Below are 24,204 nucleotides of genomic sequence, written 5' to 3'. Positions count from 1 at the left end.
CTTTCTCCCTCTCTCTTTCTCTGTCACTGTCTTTCTCTCTCTGTCTTTAGTCTTTCTTTTTAGCCCATAAGTGATGTTTGACCACATTTTACAACTGAAGGTGACAACATACAAACTCATATTCATTAAGACTCTGCAGTATGTGCACTCTCCAGTCTTCAGGCTAGCATATTTGATTGTATGTTTGTGATGGAGAGAGGGCAAAAGAGACTAGTAGTACTGTGTTTACATTCCAATTGTTTTTATTTTTTTTGCTATGCTTTTCTTAAGACAAGATGTAACACTTTCTTAGAACTTGTGATACAAAAGGGGTCTTACTTTTGTAGTTTTTGCCATCTTTTTGTGTCGTTTATTGTAATATAGTGTCGACTTAATACTACTATATTTAATAGTATTAACACTGGTTTTCATACGATGCACCTTCTCAGAGAGAAGCCAGAGGAACTCTGGGGATGTTCTGTGGTATCTGGCACTGCGATGCTGGCAGTGGATGCTTTGGGCTGTGTGAGTTTCATTGTTGGCCCTTAATGGATCAGGCTTGTTCCAGCACACACTGTGTATTTTTGAGGTAAAGTTTAAAGTGTCCACAGCCAAAATATCTGTAATAAACTTTGATTATAGAGAAACAAATATGCACGCACAACAAGAGCTAGTGTGATAGTTCAAAAATAAATCAGAAAATCTGACCAAAAATTTGAGTGCAAGGCAAGGCTTCCCCTCTCTGAGCCCTGCTGCCATCTTTCTAAATGTCAACAAAAGACTAAATGAGAGCAATGCTATTATTGCTCATAACACCCAGGTTATGTTAAACTAAATGCTTCTTGAATATACACATGGCTTTGAAAGTGCACAGACTGACCACAGTGATAACGTTGTGGTACATCTTGGTTTATTTGTTGTTCATGCATACACATAGTTTTGGCAGTTGTGACATACAGCTGTGCTCTTTATTTATGGCTGTTTCCATTGCACATATACGTTTTTTCAGCCTCAGCACAGCCATCCTGACTCACTAACAAAAACATGTAATATGTGTTAAGCTCTGCAGACAGTAGTTGTCTGCTCTGCTAGCATCGTATTCCCAGTTGTATGTTATTCCCTTTGTTTGGGTCTCTGTGGTTTCCACCACTGTGTAATGTTCTTATTTTTTGTGCTGGCAGTGAAAAGAAAATTTCCTCTAGGACAGTAAATACTATCGTTAGGTATCTTTGTTGTTCGACAGAACTATGTCACAGCCACAGATAAAAGAGCATCTTAGACACATTATTTTTTTATTATTTCAGATATTTCTTTCATATTTGATCTTTATTGGTTACAGAAGTCCCAGAAACATTTTCCAATTGTTATTTTAGGCACATTTCTTCTTCTTTGAAGTTAGTTGTTTTAGAAGCTTTTTTATGTGTGTTTATTTGTCAGTCTTTTTTCTCTCTCTGTCTCTGTCCGTCTCTCCAGGATTAATGCTGTTTCAGGTTGTTCTTTGTGTGCTGGTGAGTGAGAACTGCTTTTTGTCCGACAGGCTGAACAACAGAAGTGCTTTTGCTGCACAAACACAGGATAGACTAAATCCGACCCACCAGTCAGTCAAGCCAGTAAATCAGTCAGCCAGCCTTTGAACCACTTGCTGGACAATTGGAGAAGTCAGCCGGGCAGGGTAGTGTGTCGCCAGCCTCTGTGCTGACTTGCTAAGCTAGCTGCTCCAGATTTAACCTGCTTATAGTTTTTGGGTAGAATCTTTTTCTGAACTCACAGTTGAGGTTCTTCATTTTCTTACTTTTTCACCCCTCTGCCTCTTCCCTTCTTCAGAGGTCTTTTCCTCCCTGTCCTTTTGTTTAGTTTTTTTTTTGTTTAGTTTTTTTTTTATTTTTCCCTTTTCCTTCTCCATCTGGCCATACTTACCTTATGTGTCTGTTTGAGTGTATGTGTGTGTACATGACCGTGGGGGTTGGTATTTAATGTGTGTTTGTTCTGCTCTTATCTCGTCCACACCAGACCTGGTTTCTAGTCCAAAACCTCAGCTGTGTCCTGATTGGCTTATTCAAATCATCTACAGTGGATAAAGCATTATTTGATTGTATTCCCCTGGTAATTTTTCAGTTAGCTATAAGGGAGCATGGTGAATGGCTTAGCATCACAGTGTAAAGAAGCTCATTTGGCTCTGGTGGCATGTGGGTACATACAGGTGTGGGACCGATCACACTCCTCCCAAACACAGCCCACCTACTGCCAGCAATCACCCTGACCCCATTCTGTCCAGTATTGATCTCTTTTCAGTCCAGGCCCCTTTTGTATAACTCAAAGGGAAATATCCACCGACCTTCGTTCTCTCTGCAAAGAGTCATTGAGCTGTATAGTAAAACCTAGAAGTGTTATCACTTACATCTTATGAATTACAGATCACTCACACCATGTTTAGATGCTTGGAGAAAGCTCCAGTAAAATATTAATTGCTTCCTGGATTTTCCCACTTTGAGGCATGATATGGTTAGTGTTTATGCAAGCTTAGTGTCTGTATTGAATCAGCCAGTCAGCATGTTTGAGGTCATGTGTGCGGTGAAGGGTGGAGAGAAGCAACCAGTTGAGACTCGTTGTTTGGGGATTTTACTCAAAAAAAAAAAAAATAATTATGGGCTGTACTCTCAAATCTAAGCTGAGCTCAGTGCAGACTAAAAGCTCAATAATGACTCCCCCTTGACTCATTCAGAGTGACACATGCTGACATGGGATCTGATTGCAGAGATTGTTTATGGGTTAGTATTTTGGTGATGTTATAGGCTAACAATGTCAAGAGTCATTGTGGCTCTAAACTCCCAGCCATAAAACTTTTCAGTTGGTTTCATTTCACTTTATTGCTACTGAAAAGGAAAGAAAAGTTAACTGCCATGTTTGACAAAATGCTGAAGTGTGTCTTTGTTCCCAAACCACTGTATTTTATCGTGAATTGTTAAATGGGCACCTCTGGTACCAAACTCAATTGTATCCTACAAAGACAGAGACATAAAGAAGGGGGTGGATAGGCAGACAGTAAACAGAGTGGGTGTGGGGAGAGGTAAATGGGTGGACAAACACACAAAAAGGGAGGGGATGGTTCAGCTTTCCTGAGAACGAATGAAATCTGACTACCTTCAGGGCTTATAAGAGAATTCATTCACAGACAGGGAGGCATGAAGGGGGGCGGGAGGTAAAACAGAGGTGAGGAGGATTTCCCAATTTTCTCTGAGAACGACAAGCTCTCCTCTCTGTCTCTCCATCATCCCCACTTTCTCTCTGTCTTCTCTTCTCCGGTCTTATCTGTCAGCCAGTCAGCCAGCATGTGAAGTTTCTTTAAATGTCAGCATTTGAATAGTAATAGAGATTAACTGTGGAGAGATAGACAGAACATACGAAGCAGAGAGTTTGAAAGCTCAGGAGAGAGGTGAATATCATAAAGATAATGTCTCTGAAAGGTTTCGACCCCTGCTAACAGCTATCTCTAGACACACACAAACACACCATCCTAATCAGACAAAGAGAAAAATAAAGGAGTGGGGAAAGAAGATCCCATTAAGATGTAATGTATTTAGCATTTAAGGAGTGTAATTATGTTGCTATTATGAGAAATTTAACCTTCGTTTTTGAAATATTAGTCAGACAAAATTAAGTTACTTTGGATTCTGAAAATGGTCAGGGATATTTTTGGAAGTTCACTTGGGCTTTTAAATCAGTACTGAAATTTTACTATTGTTAATAGCTAAATGATTACATAATTCACCTATTGCTAAGGACACGTTTTTTTGTTCCAGATTCTCAGATGTGTGCATACTGCAGGGCTGTAACTATGATAAGATCCTTGATTAATCACTTAATTACTAAATCAGAAATGTCTCTAAAAAGAGTCAAAAATATCTTATGTCCAAAATGTCCCACAATCAATTTATTCTCACACGAGAGCGCCAAGAAATATTCCTATAAGTGTTGAAACGAGTGCAGTTTGGTCAACACAGTTTTTTTTGATTGGAGGTAATGTCTTTTAATTCAAATTAAGTGTGCCCCTGCTTGTTAACAGGCAATATTACAACTTTTTTTTCAGATTAGAGCCCTTTTCAGACATTGGACACACAACAGCCTTTATCAATCTGCTAAAGTGACAGCATTCTTTCATTCAAAATAGCTCACTTTATGTTCATGTTCTTAATGGCTTCATTCAGACATACCCACCACAGTAACAGAGACAGTCACAGTATGTACAAAATATTTGCTCTATGCACAAGGTTGGAGAGTCAAGAGATCAAATGATGTATAATTCATGAAATTGTGTTGCCCACTGTAAGTGATAATGTCCTACATCAGTATGTCATAATATTGTCAGTCCATCAGTTCATGCAACTGCATGCTGTTCAGACTTGTGTCATGTGGAAAGTGATAGGTAAATGGTACATGGTATGACTGAGTAAGATTGCAGTAGCAGCTTTTGTGGAAAACTAACCAGAGTCCTTATTCAGACAGGACACTGACACATTAAGGTGCCATAAGATTAATGGAAGGGAGTGCATATCTGAAAGATGCTTATGTGAAGCAAGATTACCAGAGAGAGTGGCACAGGGTATTTTCCACTTTTTAGTTGTCACATGAAACTAAACAGTTTCTTAATAAAAAGTAAGTGCATCGAAAAAAATAGTTTGTTACTACACTGTTCCTGTTTCTATTGTAATGTGTGACAGCGATCCTATGATTGTAGGTCATTAGTAAATTCATGCGTCATTGTGGGCTTATACTGCTTTTTGCTTGCAATTGTCCAAGCAGACAAGTTTTCAGGTACTACACTGAACTTCCTTTGTTTTACATAGCATATCAACATAGCAATGACAGCCTCATTCGCCCACAAAACGCAATGTAGTGTCAAGTTTTCCAGAAACAGCACTTCCAAAAATTCAAATTTTTTTACAACATTGTTTTAAAGGATAACAACTCAAAATTAACATTTGGCTCATTTTTATCATCCTAAATATATTCCATCCAGACACGTTGGTCAATGAAAGGCCATTATACGGTGGTGGAAGCCATGGCTGCCTTTCACCAAAGAGCCTGTGCAACCAAAGCATTGGTTTGTCGGAAATAACGTGGCACTGAAAACTGCTTGAGTTTGAATTTGAATTGAAACTCTATGAGAGTACCAGGGTGGGGGAGAAGATAGTCAGGGATGGAAGGACAGAAAGACTCCTCACAGAGGGAAAAACGCACATTTCTGTTTTACAGTTACTGTCAATGGAAACCCCTGAATCAGCTGAACACACGCGCCCACCCCCACACACACACGCACAAGCACACACGTCTCAGATTCAATTACAGCATTGTGAGATGAAGGAGAAATTCTTCAGCCTTCAGCACTTCCAATTAAACTACTGCTCTGAGTGTGTGCATTCCTGAGTGTCAGTGTGTGTGTGACAGTGTGCATGTGTCTGTGTGTGTTACTGTTTGAGTGTGTGTATTTAGGTGGGTGATTGCGCGTGCCAGTGTGTATGTTTAACAGGCGAGGTGTGTGTATATGGGTCTTGGCTTTGATGGCTTTGCGCTACACTGCAAGGGTCAGTGAAGCATGACGAGTGAGAGTTTGTGTGTGTGTGTGTGTGTGTGTGTGTGTGTGTGTGTCAACCTCTCTGATGTCACCTTGTATCAATTCAGGCTAATTTTTCCTTTTCTCAGAGAGGGAGAGGGAGAACAAGAGCCAGAAAGAGAGAACAAATAAGTAGAGACGCCACGCAAAAAGTAAATGATAAGGTACAACTTTATTAGTGTCCTTGAGGCAGTTGGCATCAGGGATCCTCAATAATGCACACACACAGATTAAAATCAACAAACACAACAGCAGTAGTACAGAGTATATATACCGCAGTTTGGAGCAGTGTTAAGAGGCCACTATAAGAGGAAAAAGTATAATAATTTAACAGAGGGACAATGTAGTCAGTAGTTGAACAATGTTAGTGTGCTCCCGCTTTTTCTTTTCCTCTCCTTTTTAAACTTTTTCATGTGTAGCAGCCAAAAGCTTACAACATTGTAGTGATTCACTAGTATGAAATGTCCCACAAAGCCACATGATTATAAATCCGGGTTAGCTAACATAATAGTTAGCTGGACTTGGCCAAAATTGCAACAATTTGGAGAGAAACAGGATTACTGGTGGTTGGAATTGGATTTTAATGATGTAAATGTAATTACTGTCCTTGAAAATTATTTCCATTTGCAAAATGGTCAGTCTCTTCTCTTCTCAAACTAAACTCATTATTAATTCAGGAAATGACAAAGCACCAGGAATAGAAACAGACAAAAGGAAAAACGAAAGAAAAGTATATTATGAACAATTACTGAATCATGTTGCTAATCAACAGGCATAATGTGATTTCCCAAAAAGTAATTTCCTCATTTTTTAAATATCTCTCTCATTTTTCTTTCTCCTTTTCTTTATATCCTTTCCCTCTGTTTCACCTCTTTCACTCATACCGCCTTATCTGCTCATTGGTGATCATATCTCTGCCTGCAAACTGAAACAGAGCTCAGCTGATAAATACTAGATAGAGCTAGATAGACATAGTGGTGATATACATGCATGAGATGTTTAAAGTATGGATATTTTACTTAGAAATTATGCTCAAGCAGTTCCCTTTAATGGGGCTTTTATTTTGCTTCCTAATCACTGTGGTATATTCCTCAGGTTCCCCGGAGCTACAGTTTAAGAATTTGTTCAGCATTACATCAATAGTCAATCATTTGTTTTAAAGTTTGTGTGCCATCATTCTCAAAAGACTCACTTTAACCTGGTTTGTGTGATTTGAGCCCCTTGATGGTGTGCACTTTATTGAATTCAAATATTTATGATATGTTAATTACATAATGTTATTATCTATGTAAAATTTCTGTCAGCAAATACACATTATTCAGTATATTAGTTGTTTATTTTATTTGACTGTATTGGTCAAAATCAAGGCCATGCTATACTGTTGTAATTTTCTGACATTGGCATCTTGAGAAATTACTCAGAATGTGACAGCTCAGACTAAATTAGTCTTCCCTTTGTTTCTTTGTCACAACAGATTTTCAGACCTTAACTTTTCAAACACATCTTAGGGACCTCTATCTGAGAAGACTTTAGCTGTTACAAGTGACCTCATGCTGCCCACTCTCCAAATTGATTGGTTCACCTTGGAGGAATGAAAGCTAAGGAAACTAAATATTGTTGCACATTCTTGCCATTGCCAAGTATTAATCTTGATCTAAGCTAATAACTGAGAGATGATCCTCTTCATTGCTTCTGACCTTCTGGGGTCCCTGTGCACCCATGTTTTTGAACAGTTTTGTGTAAACTACTTTTGTTTAAATCAGTTTGTGGTGATGGAGGTCAATGCAAATCACCACAGAATAATTCTGAGTGACGGAAGCAGATGTTGTGTCTGTTGCTACACAACAATCGCTCCGTGTCACTGTGTGTGTGTGTGTGTGTGTGTGTGTGTGTGTGTGTGTGTGTGTGTGTGTGTGTGTGTGTGTATCTACGCACGCATGTAGCTTCCTCCCTCTGCCCTTGAGCCTTTATCAGGTCCCTCTAATTATTTTATTATGCAAATGAGTCACCATTATTTCATTAGTGAGGCAGCCAATCACAGAAGTTGATTAGAAAGTGATTAGCATGCAGTTGCTCTCTCCCTCTCTCTCTCTCTCTCTCTCTCTCTCTCTCTCTCTCTCTCTCTCTCTCTCTCTCTCTCTCTCTCTCTCTCTCTCTCTCTCTCTCTCTCTGTCCTTGTGAGTGGAGGAGAGAGTGGCAATAATGACCCATCTGGGCACACTGTCATGCATATACATGTACTCTGAAAATCATGGTAGGGATTAGTTATATAATACAGTTAACATATGTAGCATAGAGTAGCAATACAAAAATAACCATAGCTTCTATGGAAAATGTTAAAAATTGCTGTAGTTAATGTATTCATAGTAAAAGATGAAAAGTACAAGATCTGATGATTATGTGCAATGTGAAAGGGTTTGCTCATAGTAACAAGGTACCACAGAACTGTCTTGCATTCCCTTTAGATTCAGCCTTTTCCAGCTCGTTTTGTTAGTTCAGCTTGCAGTTTCGCATAAGGATGTCCAGAGCCGATGACTTGGATTGGTATCAGGGCTGTTCAGATGATTGATATTGGCACTGGCACCAAACTAATGCCTTATTTCCAGATAGTTTTGTTTTATGTGTGTACGGTATATAGATTATGTTACTTGGTGTTCACACAAGGAAATGCTTTTTATTACTGATGAATGGACACTTCCCTGCAGCCATGGAAGAGGAGTTAATTACAGGCTACCAGTTCATGCCATCCAGTTTTATGGAATATGTGCATTCCTACCAGAAAAATAGGACTAGTATTACACGGCAAGAAAAAGCAGAAGGTTATTCTGTTACATATGTAGCCAGTTTTGTGACTTGTCTTTGTCACAGGATGATGGAACCACTAGTATATGTGTTAAATGCTCCCTGAAAGTGTCAAAGTGCCCCAGTTGCTATCTAAACTCCCATAGTGGTTGCAGAAATCTTAATAACTTTAATGTATTTAAAATGTTTATTTTCTAGAAAAATGGTATCACACACTAAATAATAAGTTACCCGGATCAGATACAGGGCAAAAAAACTTGGGACATCCCAAGTTTTACTGTTGTAGAGCAGTCTCATTGATCTTATAGATTTGTTATTGTTTTTCCAGTGATAAGCTAGCTAGAAAACCCAGTGTACACTACCTGTTCAGCACCAAATGACAGACAAAGTTAGCAGGTAGCTGGTGAACATAATGGAGCATTTAGGAACTTAAGAGCATGCCCCTGGTGCTGGGAGTAACCTATATCTTTAGAGCTAAAAGGACAGCGAGTATTAGACTTGTGCTCATTAAGGGGTCAGACACAGGACTCTGTGGTTGCCGATCATCATTCATGATGTTCATCAACATCATCAAACAGAAGTCAGTGATTATTGACATTTGGCATTAAGTTAAGAAATGATTTGCTCAACTGCTTACAAATTTGAACCAAACATGTCTTGTCACTAAGTCCTTTTTCAGTATAGGCAAAAGGATAGTTCAAGGTCTGCTCATCTCATTATTGGCAACAAGGATTTGCTGTCAGATGTATGTGTCTGTTGATGTGTGTTGGTTTAAGTTGGCAGGACATTTCGAAAAGGGAGAAGTGTTAACTGAGAACGTGAGCGAGTTAACATGAGGTTTGTGTGTATGTAGACATTTTCACACATATTTAGTTTTTGCAGACCCTTTTCAGCATGTGCACACACACACACACCACACACACACACACACACACACACACACACACACACACACACACACACACACACACACACACACACTGTTCAGTATGTTAGCAGCTGAAAGTGAATGCCTATCAGAGGTGTGCTAACAAACAGAGGAATGCTCTATGACAGATTTTTTTTCTCTTAAACCAGCCTGTAAAGTGGAATTTAGAACAAGGGCATGTTTTTTTCTTCACTGCTAAGCCAAGGTAAAATACTTCTTGTAGATCCTGTGTGTGTGTACACTGTCCTCAACACATATTTAAAGCACAGTGTGTTTAAATCCACTTTTGCTACACTCTGCATTATGCTGTCAGAGGCAGAATTTCAAGAACAGACCTACTGTATGTTCTCTGTAGTTTCAGAGAAGTGAACAAACAAATAAACAAATACCGCAATGGGAAAACCCAAGGCAAAGTCTGCAATGTCAAAACACAGAAGAACAGTGTATCACTTATAGAAAACACAAAGACCAACAAAAAAAATCCATTACACAGATTATGTTTTTATATATGCTATTTAGCAGTAGTAGCACTAAGTGCAACAGTTAGAAAAGGTCAGCTCAATGTGTCGTATAACATCAGACTTGCTGTGAAATTTTATAATACAGAGTGTACAACAATACAGACAAAACAACAATATAGAAAAGTTAAATTTGACTTTCCTAGATGTAATATTTTTTCTAATAGAAGGCCTCTTACGAGTACACACTTTGGCGTTAACAAGAATGTTATTTTGTCACCTATGTCACCTACGCTATTAACCTTGCTGTATACATGGAGTTAAGGACAACAAACATACTTAGATTTGTCCAAATTAATTGAAATTGTCCAATTTAAATGATAAAGTTATTAAAAAGTAATTATGTGCTTGACATCAGAAAATGCTCGTATACTTATTCTGAACTTCTATTTTTCCTCTCACTGCATATTAGTATGTTACGTGAGATATATTGCAATATTTAACAGTATCTCAGTGTGTCTGTGGATAAGACATTGATCAGCCACAACATTAAAACCACCTGCCTTGTGCTGTGTAGGGCCCCCTCATGCCAAAAAGGTCTGATCTGTCAGGGGTTTCTGGGGTTTCCTGTTGTGTTTGGCTAATGGCAATGCATCCTCCTTGCCTTGTAGTTTATGGGGTGAGGCCTACATGGATTGGACTTGTTCTGGCACATTCTTCAGATGCTCCGTTGGATTAGGATATGGGGAGTTTGAAAGCTGGGCCAATACCTTGAGCTCTTTCTCGTGTTATTTAGTCTGTTCCTGAGGAGTTTGTGTGGTATGGTAGGACGCATTATCCTGCTGGGAGAGGCAGTTGCTGTTAGGTAGTGCTGTTCCCACGGGAGGGTGCACTTGAACTGCAACAATGTCTAGGTGAGTCATGTGTGTCAAAATAACATCCACATACATGCCAAGGCACCAGGTTCCCCAGTAGAATGATTGCATTGTAACAAGACGGTCAGTGTTATTCACTTCACCCGTAAGTGATTTGAATGTAATGGCTGATCGATGTGTATATACGGTACCAGTATACTGGTCTGTAGATGCAGCCCACTCCCATACTCATGAAAACACAGCAGCGTTACATAGTTTGCTCTTTAAACCCATGCAGAGAAAGTTACCTGACAGCAAGATGTAAACTGACACAGTCACTGTGGGAGACAGGGAACCATGGAGTTTTGCACAAACACTCACACTGACACATACAGGAGCACTTTTACAGAATTAGAATTCCTGTCTTTATAATAATTTTTTAGTTTGGCATATAAGAGAATAAGTGCGCTATTTAACAGAGAAGAATTCATATTGTGATGTACTTGTGCCCTCAACATATCCCAGCATATTTTTTGCGTTTTGACTGGAAGTGACTTGCTCTGACAAAGACTTAATTCAATTGAATGGGAGTGAACTGAATTGCACAACGAGAGGTTGGTTTAAAGGATGCCGAAAGGAATGTGATCCAGTGCCTCTCTGAGGTTGTGAGTCACAACCAGTCATACAGCCAGCAGCTGAAGACAGTCGCTTAGTTTGATGTTAACTTGCTTCTCCTCCAGTGGCGGCTGTCACCTCTTGGTATGCCTCTGTAGTGGGAGCTCTGATCAGTGGGGTATCTGAGGGCCTGTCGTTCTGCTCTCCATCACAACCACCACAGCATGCTCTAGGACACAGGTAGCAAAGCTGTACCGCCAACTGAATGCTGGGAGATTTATGTTGCTGGCAGTGCTGGTTGAGGATAGATAGATAGATAGATAGATAGATAGATAGATAGATAGATAGATAGATAGATAGATAGATAGATAGATAGATAGATAGATAGATAGACAGACAGACAGACAGACAGACAGACAGACAGACAGACAGACAGACAGACAGACAGACAGACAGACAGACAGACAGACAGATAGATAGATGCAGCTATGCATTATATCATATTAAAATAGAACATTTTTTGGGATATAGTAGCCAGTTTGCTTAATCCCACTACTCAGTTTATTTGAATTATTAATAGAATAATTTCATTGAATGTGTTCCATCTATTACTATTATAAAGTTATATGTACATACTGTGATTGAAGACTTTACGTTAGACTTTATCTATCCCAATCAAGCCACCTTCAGCTATTGTAAATAAGGGCACAAAAGACACATCTCTTTGACCACTAACTACCAGAAACTTGAATGAGATGGTATTGTAGCTTTTCTTAGACATTTCTCCTAGCCATTTTATTAACACAAGCTGTGCATCACTTCTAGGTCAATGAATCAGATGGCTAGCAGTAGCCAGCATGCTGCTCCTATTAGCAATATTGCCAGTACGAGCCACATATCATTGCAAGTTGATCGGTTTAGTTCGCTGTCAGGGACAAGTGACGTCCCTCACTATTAGTGTGACTTCCTGTTTAGGCGGAGCCAGAGGCAGCCAGCTCACACATGGTTGGCCTGAGGCTGTGGTGATGGGCTCAGATGATTAGCTGAAGGCTGCAGCTGGTTGAGTCAGAGGTGATCCTAACTGGCCTTGAGTGATGACTGTCGGAACTGACTTCTGGTGGATTTTTAATGAGCTAGGACAAACACGCACAGAAAAACAACAGAGAGAAAGAATCAAATGTGTTCTGGATAAGACTGGAAGAAAGTTAATCCTGTATTAAAAGATACAGTTTCCTTTACTTTATTACTTACTTTATTCTTTTTGGATTTCTTTTTTGCAGGAAGCTGTACGTTTGATGAGGGCTTCTCTCAGTGTGATTATCAACAAGACCCTTATGATGACTTCGACTGGACGCACATCAACACCCAGGAAGTACCATATGTCTCACCAGACTTGCCACAAGGTGAGGCCTGACTCACTTTCTTCTATGTCTTATATGTCATCTACAAATCACTCCCTCTTCTTTTACCAGTAGTGGGAAAAATAGCTAAGTGCATTTACGCAAGTGTACTTTTCTAGTACTTTATACCTGAACACCACTATACTTTGCAGAATGTTTATTTATTTAATACATTTGTTATGTAGTATCCTGCTTATTACTGTTCAACATTCTGGGCAGCTAGTTATTTGGTTCTTGGGAGGAGGTCCAGCCCCTAGTTTGGGAAAACACTGGACAAAACTATCTAAGTGTATGCAGTATAGTGTAGTCGAAACTAGCTCTGCCTTAACCTGCTGCTGCAGCCAAATGCTTCTTGCATGTTGATGCATGAGTATCCTGCAGATCACATACTTTTATTTTGATACTCCAAGTACATTTTACTGATAATAGTACTTTTGTGCTGTTGCTAAAGTGGAAGTTACGTGCAGGACTTTCACTTTAATAAAGTATATCTAATTGTAGAAGATCTGGGAGGTTGTTTCTCCATTGACAATGGCTCTCCTCTCCTCTCCTCTAGTCTCCTCTCCTCTCCTCTCCTCTCCTCTCCTCTCCTCTCCTCTCCTCTCCTCTCCTCTCCTCTAGTCTCCTCTCCTCTCCTCTCCTCTCCTCTCCTCTCCTCTCCTCTCCTCTCCTCTAGTCTCCTCTCCTCTCCTCTCCTCTAGTCTCCTCTCCTCTCCTCTCCTCTCCTCTAGTCTCCTCTCCTCTCCTCTAGTCTCCTCTCCTCTCCTCTCCTCTAGTCTCCTCTCCTCTCCTCTCCTCTAGTCTCCTCTCCTCTCCTCTAGTCTCCTCTCCTCTCCTCTAGTCTCCTCTCCTCTCCTCTCCTCTCCTCTAGTCTCCTCTCCTCTCCTTTCCTCTCCTTTCCTCTTTAATCAGCTGTTTTTTTTTCTCCATGATGATGAAGGGGAAATTAAATCTTTCTGCCTCAGGGCTGAGGGTCTAATTAACAGAATATGAGGTCATTAATCAACGGCAGGGAACAGGGAAGGTTGTCTACTTTACAATGTTAAAAGCAGACTATTGTAACAGTAACCGGCTAGGCAATGTTGAAATAATAACTTGCTTTCCAAAACCACAGAGTAAAAATGTTGACTGGTTTATGGACAATGAAATTTTAAAAAAAATCCTTTCCTTTCCTTTCCTTTCCTTTTCTTTCCTTTCCTTTCCTTTCCTTTGCCCCCTTTTGTCTCCTTTCCTTGATTCCTCCCATCTGCTTTACTTTTCACCCATTTTCTCTCATCTGCTGTCTTCTTCTTTTTCTCCTCTTCCTCTGTTGTGGGAGATTATGTCTTTGTTACCATGACAATGTAATGGCATTATTTATCTCTCATGCTTATCATCATGACAACCCAGACTCGCTGACATTTAGAGAAAGGTTCTGTTCAACACCAGCTCTTTGGAGTTTTCACACAAATATACAGTTCTAAACCCCCTCCACCCCTCCACACTGCTGTCTGGTACAAGTGATTTTGCATTTAAACAATGATACATGAGTGTCATGCCCACTGGTATAGAGCCCAAGTCTAGTGTTTGCAGTTATTAATACCATATGGTGTCACTGTGAAGAAGGCAGAGTTGGCAGTTTCAGGAGGTTAAATACCTTTCTCAAGAGTGCAAAAGTGATGTCTGTTATTAGCATAGCATTAACACCTGTGGAAACTACGGTAGTTGAATGAGCCAAGACATGGGGATTGCAGAGCAGGTTAATGGTTTGGAGATGCTGGTTGCTGAAGGGGAGGTTTATAGTCTTGCCTAAAGGTACAGAAGCATGAACTGACATTTGATGTGTTAATAGTGCCAGCAGGGTGTGAAACAGTGGTGTAGTCAATGGAATACAAGGTTGCTGGAGGGGATTACAGATACAGCGCTTGGCAAGGTTTTCTATTTGGAAGGAGTAGTAGGAAATGGGTGAGGGGTTGAGTCGGTAACTTAAATGCCTTGCCCAGGGACACTTTAATGTCTATTATTAGAATTGGTTTCTCAAGCAGTCCTAGCCACCAGTAGCTTTGTACTCTGGTCTGGCTAGCTGCAGTCTTCCTGAGGACATGGCGTGATTTAGAGCTGTGGTACTAAAGCTTTTTCACTTTTGACCCTTGAAGACAAATGGTTACCTACTCCCACTGTTTCAGGGTAATTTTAAAAAAAGTATTTTGTAAGTGGTAATGGCAGAAAAAATAGTCATCTACAAGGAACAGAGTCATTTTAGTGTTTTTGCAAAGCCAACAATTGTACTTGTTTCCCTTATCACCCACATTAATTTGTCCCAGTTGCAAATCATCATTTGTGCTTAAGGCAGTATTGAATGTGCAGGGATAGGTTGGCAGTTTTTGTAAAGATGGAGATAAAACTCTTTCATGTAATCTCTCTGGGGGTTGGCATTGGCACTAGTCACCATGGCGGGGTCTGGATGCTACGCTGGCAGTGTATGTTGTGCAGTTGAACATTCATGGGCTGGGGCTCTGTGGCCCAGTGGACTAAAGCAGATACTCTCGATTCATAATACTGTTAGCCAGCACCACTCTAAACCTATTTGGCATGCCACTCTCTGTATGTCTTCTTTCCTCTTGTTTTCCACTGTGCACTGTCTATTAGGGGTGAAAAAAACAGGCATTTAAATTGCAGCAGAATCCACAATTGAATACAGATGGATGCACTGTCACAGTTTTTATGGTGTTAACTACTATTAAATCAAACCTCTGTGACAATCTATGGAAGAGTTGAGCACTGCATTTCACAAAAGTAGTATTTGCTGCTTTAGATTGCGATGTCTTTAAAACATCGCCACCTGAAGTAATTACAGGTAAAATTGTAGATTGATTGGTTGAGCATTTTCATTGTTAGGTCTTCAATACTTAACCTGAAACAATGCGTTTATTAAGCAAATGGGCTCTTTTATATTTTTTGTACTAAATGCAGGATACACAAAATATGAACAATCATGCAGTTATAATGACATTCAAAAAATTTAAATGAAAAAAATTGTACTAAAAGTGTCCTGGTTGCATGGTTGCAGAGCTTGCAACATAATTTTTTCAGTTCAGTTTGCCAGTTTGATTCCAGTTAAGGACTGGATTCAAACTGGCATCATGTTGCATGTCATAGATTTGTCTTTTACCCCATAATTCATGTCTATTTCTTTTCTTCAACTGTCCAAAGAAAAAAATAAATTCAAATCTTTAAAAAAGCCCAGTTGTTTTATTTAATTAGGCAGTTCTTTAAGGAAAATAAAAACGATCTCACACACTGTTTTACCAGTGGCTAGAGAAATCGGGCCTGTACAGTGCATGGTCTCACCTCTCACCAGTGAGGAGTCATGTGTAATGCTGTATAATTATGAGTATTATTTCTGCCAGGTGGTTATTCATTTTGTATCATATGTAGTTTGACTGACATCTTAAAATGATAAAAATGGAACTGTACTGCTAGCTGTTATCCCACCAACAAGCTGTTATTGTTTTGACGAAGAATACTGTCCTCTGTCTACCACACTGCTGTTGTCATTATGTGACATATCTGGGTCTTAGGCTGTCGCAGCGTTATTTTTAGCGTCAACGTTATGTTGCGTTGTCATTCTGTTAGCAGCCATTTTAGAATTTGAAAGTACAAAGACATCAGCCATTTTAGAAACTGGTAGACTTCAAGTGTCAGATGTTCTTGGCATTGAAAGGTCGTCTTGCTTAGCATGGATGTTGTATCAGTTTCATGTACTGTCAGTCTTTTACTACTCGTATTTTCTGATCTATTTTTTCCCAAATTGGGTCTGTCCCCATATGCTGACTTTGAAGCATTTGAGTGTTTTCTAGAGTATTAATGGAAATGCTTTCAGTAACTATGCAATACTATAACTAAGTTTAAATCTTATCATTGTAAAATGATATTCGTCTGTTTTTAACTACATTAAAGCATCATGATTAGCTAAAGTGCTAAAGATTATATTTTCCAGTATTGCAGTTGTAACTTGTGACATATCTGGGTCTCTGACTAATAGAGAGTATTTTTAGCCAGCACACATTTTGCCAACCATCTTAAAAACATTTTACTCATGTCACCATCTTAGTATCAGTGCCAAAAATGAAGAAACAGGAGAGACGTCGATCACGTTTATTTTGAGCGGATTTAGCTTACAATGTTGGAAAGAGAGAATGCTGCTGGCCTTGTTGTGACTGGATAGAGTCCAGTTTTGATGTAGTCATTTGTGGATTGGTTGGTGACATTCAGAACCAGGAACTAAGATTATTCTAATACCTTTGTGGCAGTGGTAGAAGTGTGTGTGTGTGTGTGTGTGTGTGTGTGTGTGTGCGTGTGTGTCTGTGTCCGTGTGTGTGCGTGTGTGTCCGTGTCCGTATGTGTGTAAAATTAGGCCTGCAGTGGAAATAAAAGAGAAAAAGAGGAGAGATCATAAGAAAAGAAGGGCCAAACCAGAAACCAGTGTGCTGAAAGGCTGATGTGTGTGTCCATGGCCACACTTGTTTGTGTGTATCAGTTGAAAGCTTGTTACATTTTGCTCTATTCTGCAGAGAAACATGTTTTAACACGGTAGATTAGCAAAACAATAACTGATAATCACCACAGTCCTACAGCCTATTGTATAGTTTATATTGTGCATGGTAAAATATGCAAATAGAATTAACCAGATATTGTAAGTGTTGTGGCACTCATAGAATTTTACTGTTTTGTATTTTTTCAGTGACCTTTATTCAACAGTATTTGAACATTTTCTGTAGTATTCTATCTCCTTCCCTGTTTTAGTCTTCTGTTATTCAGTTCTTCTTCAGTTATTTTCATCACTCAGTAATCTATTAACTAATGTTCCAATCAATGTACTAAATATATTAAAAATACCCTTTAAAATGTCGCATTAATCACAGAGTCAATGGACAGCCGTGTTATTACTTATATTTTGTATTGCTTTTTTTATCCAACCAACTGTCAGTTTTTCATGTTTACAGTAATGTAAAAAAGAAAAGCGACTGGAACAAGTGTATTTGAGGCACTTATGAGTAATACATTACTGACTCATAATAAAAGAAGGACTGGCAAATAAATAAATCAATGGTTGTTTCAGCTCTATTCAATTTTAATTAGAATACCAATCAGATAGAACTAACCAATATGGTTAACCAATTGGGCTAGTTTCTCTCAATTTGTGATGAGCTAATGTGAGATTGTGAGATTAAACATCAAGCAGGAAAGGATCGCATTTCATTATATTTCACTGCAGCAACATCTGGTTGAGGTCTGAACTGATTACCAGAACATCTGGATAGGCAGACGGTCTGTCCTGTCAGTACACCCAGATTATTTATTATTTTAAACTCAATTTCCCAGAGTCAGCTACAATAGGTACAAGATATAGTACTCAATAGTGTTAGTAGTGTAACAAAGTGAGTGAAGAGCAAAGTGTGAAGTAGTACATTCATTCCTAACTTACTCATCCTCTGGGTAATGGAACATTTTTATGCTGTGCCATCATGTCAGCATAAGAAAAACGTCCGATTTGTATCTAAATGCAGTAGAGAAAAGAGATACATTATTTACACAAAAGAAGTAAAACCGGAAAAGCATAGCCTTGAAGATGGGTATAAAATGCAACTTACTGTGCAATACTACTGGCTTGCTTCAGTTAATGATATATTGACAGCTGTATAAGACTTTGACTAGTCCAGCTAAGGAGCCTGTAATAACTGTAGTGACTGGTGTCAATATACTGTAACATCATTTTAGTCACAAACTGGCCACTTAGAAGAGTATCAACTTTTCCTTTCTTTTTCCCTGTGTTTATTTGTTTTTGGTTTGTAGGTGAGAAACTATTACACAGTCACAAAGAAGACACAAATGACAAATTGGTAGAAGCAGAGTTTGTTTCATAGACATTGGTGGGGTGGGAGGTGAACTGTGTTCTCAAGATAGCAACAAGAAACACAATACTTGCAAGTGTCTGTTATCAAAGAGGGAAGTTCAGAGAGGACAAGCAGGTAACCTAGAGCGTAAAGTAATGGGGGAAACATTGGTTTCCATTCCTTTTTGTCCTAGATGCTATAAATCAGTTGGTTATGGGTTAAATTCAGAGATTGAATTCTAAATAAATGTTTTGTGTGAAACTGTTTTGTGAGGTAAAAAATGTAAAAATTTAATTTATTCTATATAAATTTTAGAATCTTTCAAAAGATAGATGATGATGAAGAAGATGCATGTGACACAAGCTGTTGGTAAGCAGCCCACTTTTTGACAACCGCATTCATAATAATCACTGCATATACACACTATATATCTCCTCAGAGGGCACCATTGCTTATCTGTTAAAACCATGATTTCCATAAAATATGTGCCATGCTTTGACAAAGAGTTTCAAACATATCAGTTACAACCCAAAACATAACATAAAGTGTCTTGGTAAGTTGTTGATTCCTCACGTGCTATGTAGCAATATGCACGATGCACTATTTAAGGATTTGCCTGAAGTGTCCTTTGCGGGGACAAGTGGATCCAGATCCTTCCAGCAAAATGCCCCCAACAGCATAGCAGAGCCACCAGATCCGCTCACTGCATGGTTCAGTTTTTTTCTTTAATTTATAACCTGTCTGCATAATTACCTTTTCTTTGTCTCTACATCCAGGTTCCTACATGTATGTTGACATCTCTCAGTATGATGTTGGAGAGAAGGCAAGGTTTCAGCTGCCTGTCATGAAGGAGAATGACACTCACTGTATTGACTTCAACTATCTCCTAACCAGCCCTGATGGCTCCAGCCCTGGCACCCTTAACGTCCTGGTGAAGGTACTGAGCACCAACCCAGCAGCGCAGATTAATAATGCACTATTTATTTGACTCAATAGAGTCAAAATGTTTGGTTCACTTTACTTGGTTATCTCTGTTCAGCAAACAAATAAATGAATTGAAACCAAATACAAACCTTTAGCTGCTTTTGTTCAGCAGTTTACATTTTAAGAGGCTAGATTTGATATTACAGGAAATAGGACAGCATTATTAGTAATAATTGTGAAAGTGGCAGATGATGACCAGAGCCTCTTCAGTTAACAGACAAAATAGGATTTACTGGAAAATGTGGTCTTCGTTGTATGAAATATTACCACAAGTAATGCAACTAGCATTGAATACAAGGTTCTGATTGCCTCGTCTTAACCAAGAGTTTTGATATCAGATTTATCAAACAACATAAATTGACCAAAATGCTTGATATATAATCAGATAGGCAGCAAAAATTATGTGCAAACATCCATATAATATAAACATTGTAAACCAATTAGTAAAATAAAACAAAATAGAATTAAATACTAAGACAGACAAAAAAGTTAATGAACTTGTAAGATAAATTTCTGAAATAAATAAATATGAAATATTAGGAGCAACCAAAAGTCATTAAAAACAAATATATCTGTAAGTTTTTCTTGAAAATATCAATAGAGGAGGAACATTTGATTGAAAGAGGAAGGCTGTTCCAAAGCTTTGGAGCTGTTATTGCAAAGGCCTGATCTCCTTTACTCACCAGCCTCGAGTTTGTAACAGTTACTAAAAGCAATTGGTCTGATGATAACACCAGCTGCTTATTCGAACCGGGTTAAATTTCAGAACTCCCTTGCCCCTCAAGACTACTTAATGGGAAAAGAAGTTCTGAAATTTACCCCGGTACCAACTCAATCTACAGCTTTATAACCTTGCAGTCAGTTCTGTATTTAACCAGAGCAGGTGTGATGCTTTCCTTTTTTTTTTAATCCAGTTAAAGTCTTGCAGCAGCATTCTGCACCAGCTGCAGATAAGACAGTGAGAACTGACCATTACCCAGGTACAGAGAGTCGCAATAATCTAGCCTCAAGGAAATTAATGCAGTCGTTACAGTCTTCGTTTCTCTATTGACTTAATGTGCTTATTAAATGTCAAAGAGGAATCAAAACATGACACCAAGATTTGTAACATGGGCTTGAAGGTTTGTTGTTAATGGTCCTAATTTGCTAGTGATGGCTGTTGTTTTGTGGGTGTGACCAAGCAACAGCCACTTCAGTCTTAATTTTGTTCAGCTACAGACAGTTTTTGGCCATCCACCACTTCATCCATTGGCCTGTCTCTTGGTAACAGGCCATTGGGTGAATGATGGTTGTGGTGGAGGTGGTGGTATCAGGATTAAAAGAGAGGTTTATTTGGGTGTCATCAGCACAGACGTGGGATGATATTAAAGATACATAACAAAATATATATTTTTTTACCAAAACAACACTTTTAAATGACAAACATGCACATCTGTTTTGTTGGTCATCTATCAAAGTACAAAATGTGGAGAAATAAATCACATTTGACCTATCTGGCAGTAATTCATAATGCAGTTTTCAAAGCCTTGTTGCCTTCTACTAAAGTCATTTCCACCACATCTTCTCCTCTTTAAACATTTTCTTGCAGTGTGTGAAAGTTAGTAAACACATAAATATATAATGACAGCTTTGTTAGTCTTAGCTTAGCAAAAAGAATGGTAGAAAAATCTAATTTAAAAAAAAAATATCTTCGTTGTTCTGCAAGCCAAAATTCCTATAAGCCTAGAGGTGCTGGCATAGTCAACCCTTACGTTGTTGACAAACATAAAAACATGACTTTCAATTAACTATACCTTGTTATAATGCCAAATGAAATGAAATGTCTCTGAAGACATTAGTAAATCTTTCTGTGAACTACTAATATGTTTTATATTGTGTTCTGTGATATTTCCAGGTAAACAAGGGTCCGTTAGCCAACCCAATATGGAACGTGACATCCTACACTGGTAATGACTAGCTCAGTGCACCACTCAATGTAATTTCATTCGTGTTGTCATTTTTTGGCTTATGATAACTGTAATGTTGTCATTCAGGTAAAGACTGGCTGAGAGCAGAACTTGCCGTGTCCACCTTTTGGCCCAATGAATATCAGGTGAGTCCCTAAAAAACGAGCAACAGATATGTGTACAAACAATTCTTCTATTCATATGTTATTATTTTCAATTGATGTGAATGCACAAACATTACACACACACACACACACACACGTGCACATGCTGTGAGGCAGTAAGGTGATTTATTAGTGTTGACTGAGGCCTAGGAGGTGGCGATTAGGCAGAATGAAGCTTACAAAGGCAACCTGAGTGTGTGTTAACATGTACTTGTATTTACATAGCTGGGGTTGTGTCACTGGTGGACATTGCTGTCAGTGCTTTTGTGTCTTTTCACCTGGACACCTGTGTGAGCCGACCTTAGCATTGTGATATTCACAGAGGCGAACGTAATGCAGGACTGTTGTAGCTGGTTGCATTATACTGAAGTTGCGAGTGTTTGTCTCTCCATCTTTCTTAATTTTTGTCAGTCAGCGTTATCTGTGTGTGTTTGTTGGCTGGTGTTGACAGATGTGAACATGTTTCAGGATAACCTGTCTCTGAATGTTCTAGCAGGCACACACACTGATCATGTTAACACACACAGCCTGGGGACCATATAATATGACTATAAAGTGAAGTGTGAAAGCATCTTCCAAATAACCCATCTGGAACCCTGTCCCCCTCAGTGACTATAGAAGGAGAACACCAGGATGAAACTCATGTGTCAACATGTTTTAATTGAATGTAATCATCCACGTTTGCTGAGGCTTATGTAGGTTTGTCAGGCTGTGAAGCAGGTTATTGGCTTTGGGGTTATGAAGCTATTTTTTCATGTTTGAACATGTTCATGTGTTAGCACTTAGCACTGACTTGTAATGAGAATGGTTTTTCCAGTGGAAGACCTGTCACATGCAGACATAATTGAAAGAACAAATGCAAACACAAAATGCACCCACCCACTCACCACTGTTTAAGTCGACCTTTGTCTTTAGTTCTTATTTACTTCAATGGACAACTGGATTTCTTGACTGTTCCTAAACAGCAAAACAGTTAACTAGTTTTTATTTCTCTGCCAAGGGAAAAGCCAAAACAGAAGTATGTGATCAAATATCAGTGCTTCAGTTTGTTTGTCTTTTTTTTTTTAGCAAGATGGTGCAAAATCTACACAGCAAAATTTCGTGAAACTTGGTAGAAGGATGGAGCATGGGAAACAGAAAAACCCATTATATTTTGGTGCAGATCTGGAACGCTTTCAAAAAAAAAAGCTTAAAAGTGCAAGATAGGACATTAGCTTTCTAGTTTAATTTTAGCTCTAACAACTTGTCCCTCAATTATCATGTAATTATATGAACAACAAATAACTGAGGAAAAAATCCCCAAAATGTGCTGATGCAATTGTCTCAACTGTGAAGATTTATTTTGGATATTTGGCATGGCATTGATATTTTTAAAAATCCTTATATTTTTTTCCCTTTTCTTCCTTTTTTATTGATATTTCATAAAATAAAGTTGCAGCCTTAGTCTGTTTTTATGTGACTTTCATTTGTGGGCAATGTGCATTTGTCGATTTGCAAAATTTTTTTCTTTTATTTCTTGGTTTGGTTTATTTTTTTCCATATTCCATATTCTGTCTTCTGTTTTATGCCACTGGAACATGTATTAGCTGAAACTTTAGTTCATATGTGTATAGAGACAGCTGGAATCTAAAAGTTTACATTTGTTAGGATTCAGACTTAAAGATAAAATGAAGAAATATCCCCACCCTGCAGCTATTAACATTTTTCTTTCAATGCCCATACATGAATACATCACAGTGATATATGCAGTTGGATGGTATGAGGATGTACACCGTCACCCAACCCTAATATTTATTCTATTTCCTATCCTGATGGCAGGTTGATGAGACAACCCAAAACCACACACTTGAATTATTAAGAAAGATTTTGCCTCAGCTAAATAAAAAACAATATTAACAGTGTTTTTAAAGTAAAATATTCAAGTCCCAGGTCACTGTATTTGGTTGACATTTAGAAACTGTATCGATTTCAGATTTAAAAGAACCTATTTATGCTGAAGATAATATAAAACATATTTCAGAAAGAATGCATTTTTACACATACATGTACACTCAAAAGAGAAGAAGTCATTAGGTCATGTTATGGCTATCATAACAAATGTGTTTATAGTAACAATTAGCGAAAAGCAAACTGGAGAGGTAGGCAGACAGGTAAGCTGGTCGTCAGACAGACAGAGATGAAGGTATTAAAAGTCAGCTGATGTCTTGCTGCTGTGCTCCACAGTGAGCTATGAGTGAAAAATGATAGGAGAGAGACACGATAGATTGGAAGGGGAGGGAGGCAGAGAGGGGGAGAGTGTGACAAGCAGGAGATGATAAGCTATGGGTAAACAGTTCATAGCAGATTTCCTATTACAGGTGATGAATGACAACAACTGCTCACCCCCTTGCTCTCTTTCTCCCTCTGCCTCCCTTTTTGATAGCATTCATTACAGAGCTCCTCTCTGAGTAAACACTGTTGGAAAACAGAGAGAGAAAGAGAAATTAGATGGTAGAAATTGTTCGAAAGGTACGATGATGGAACAAATCAAGAGTGTAACGAGTTGGAAGGCTATCATATAGACAATGACGAGGAAGGGAAGAGGAGA

General features: G+C 38.7%; 1 protein-coding gene across 23 annotated transcripts in view; it reads left to right on the top strand.

Moving 5' to 3' along the window:
* Positions 1-24,204, top strand: part of ptprk (protein tyrosine phosphatase receptor type K) — a 121,414-nt gene that overhangs the window by 32,910 nt on the left and 64,300 nt on the right. For all 23 annotated transcript variants that reach the window (XM_055015829.1, XM_055015830.1, XM_055015825.1 and 20 more), the window contains 4 exons: positions 12,528-12,650; positions 19,300-19,460; positions 21,402-21,453; positions 21,541-21,599. In XM_055015829.1, the coding sequence (XP_054871804.1) occupies positions 12,528-12,650; positions 19,300-19,460; positions 21,402-21,453; positions 21,541-21,599 (395 nt within the window). The remainder of the gene's footprint in view (positions 1-12,527; positions 12,651-19,299; positions 19,461-21,401; positions 21,454-21,540; positions 21,600-24,204) is intronic.

This window comes from Amphiprion ocellaris, chromosome 12 (assembly GCF_022539595.1).
Source record: "Amphiprion ocellaris isolate individual 3 ecotype Okinawa chromosome 12, ASM2253959v1, whole genome shotgun sequence".
Lineage (NCBI taxonomy): Eukaryota > Metazoa > Chordata > Actinopteri > Pomacentridae > Amphiprion > Amphiprion ocellaris.
Note: the sequence above shows the minus strand (reverse complement) of the source record. Positions and strands in the feature narration are given on the sequence as shown.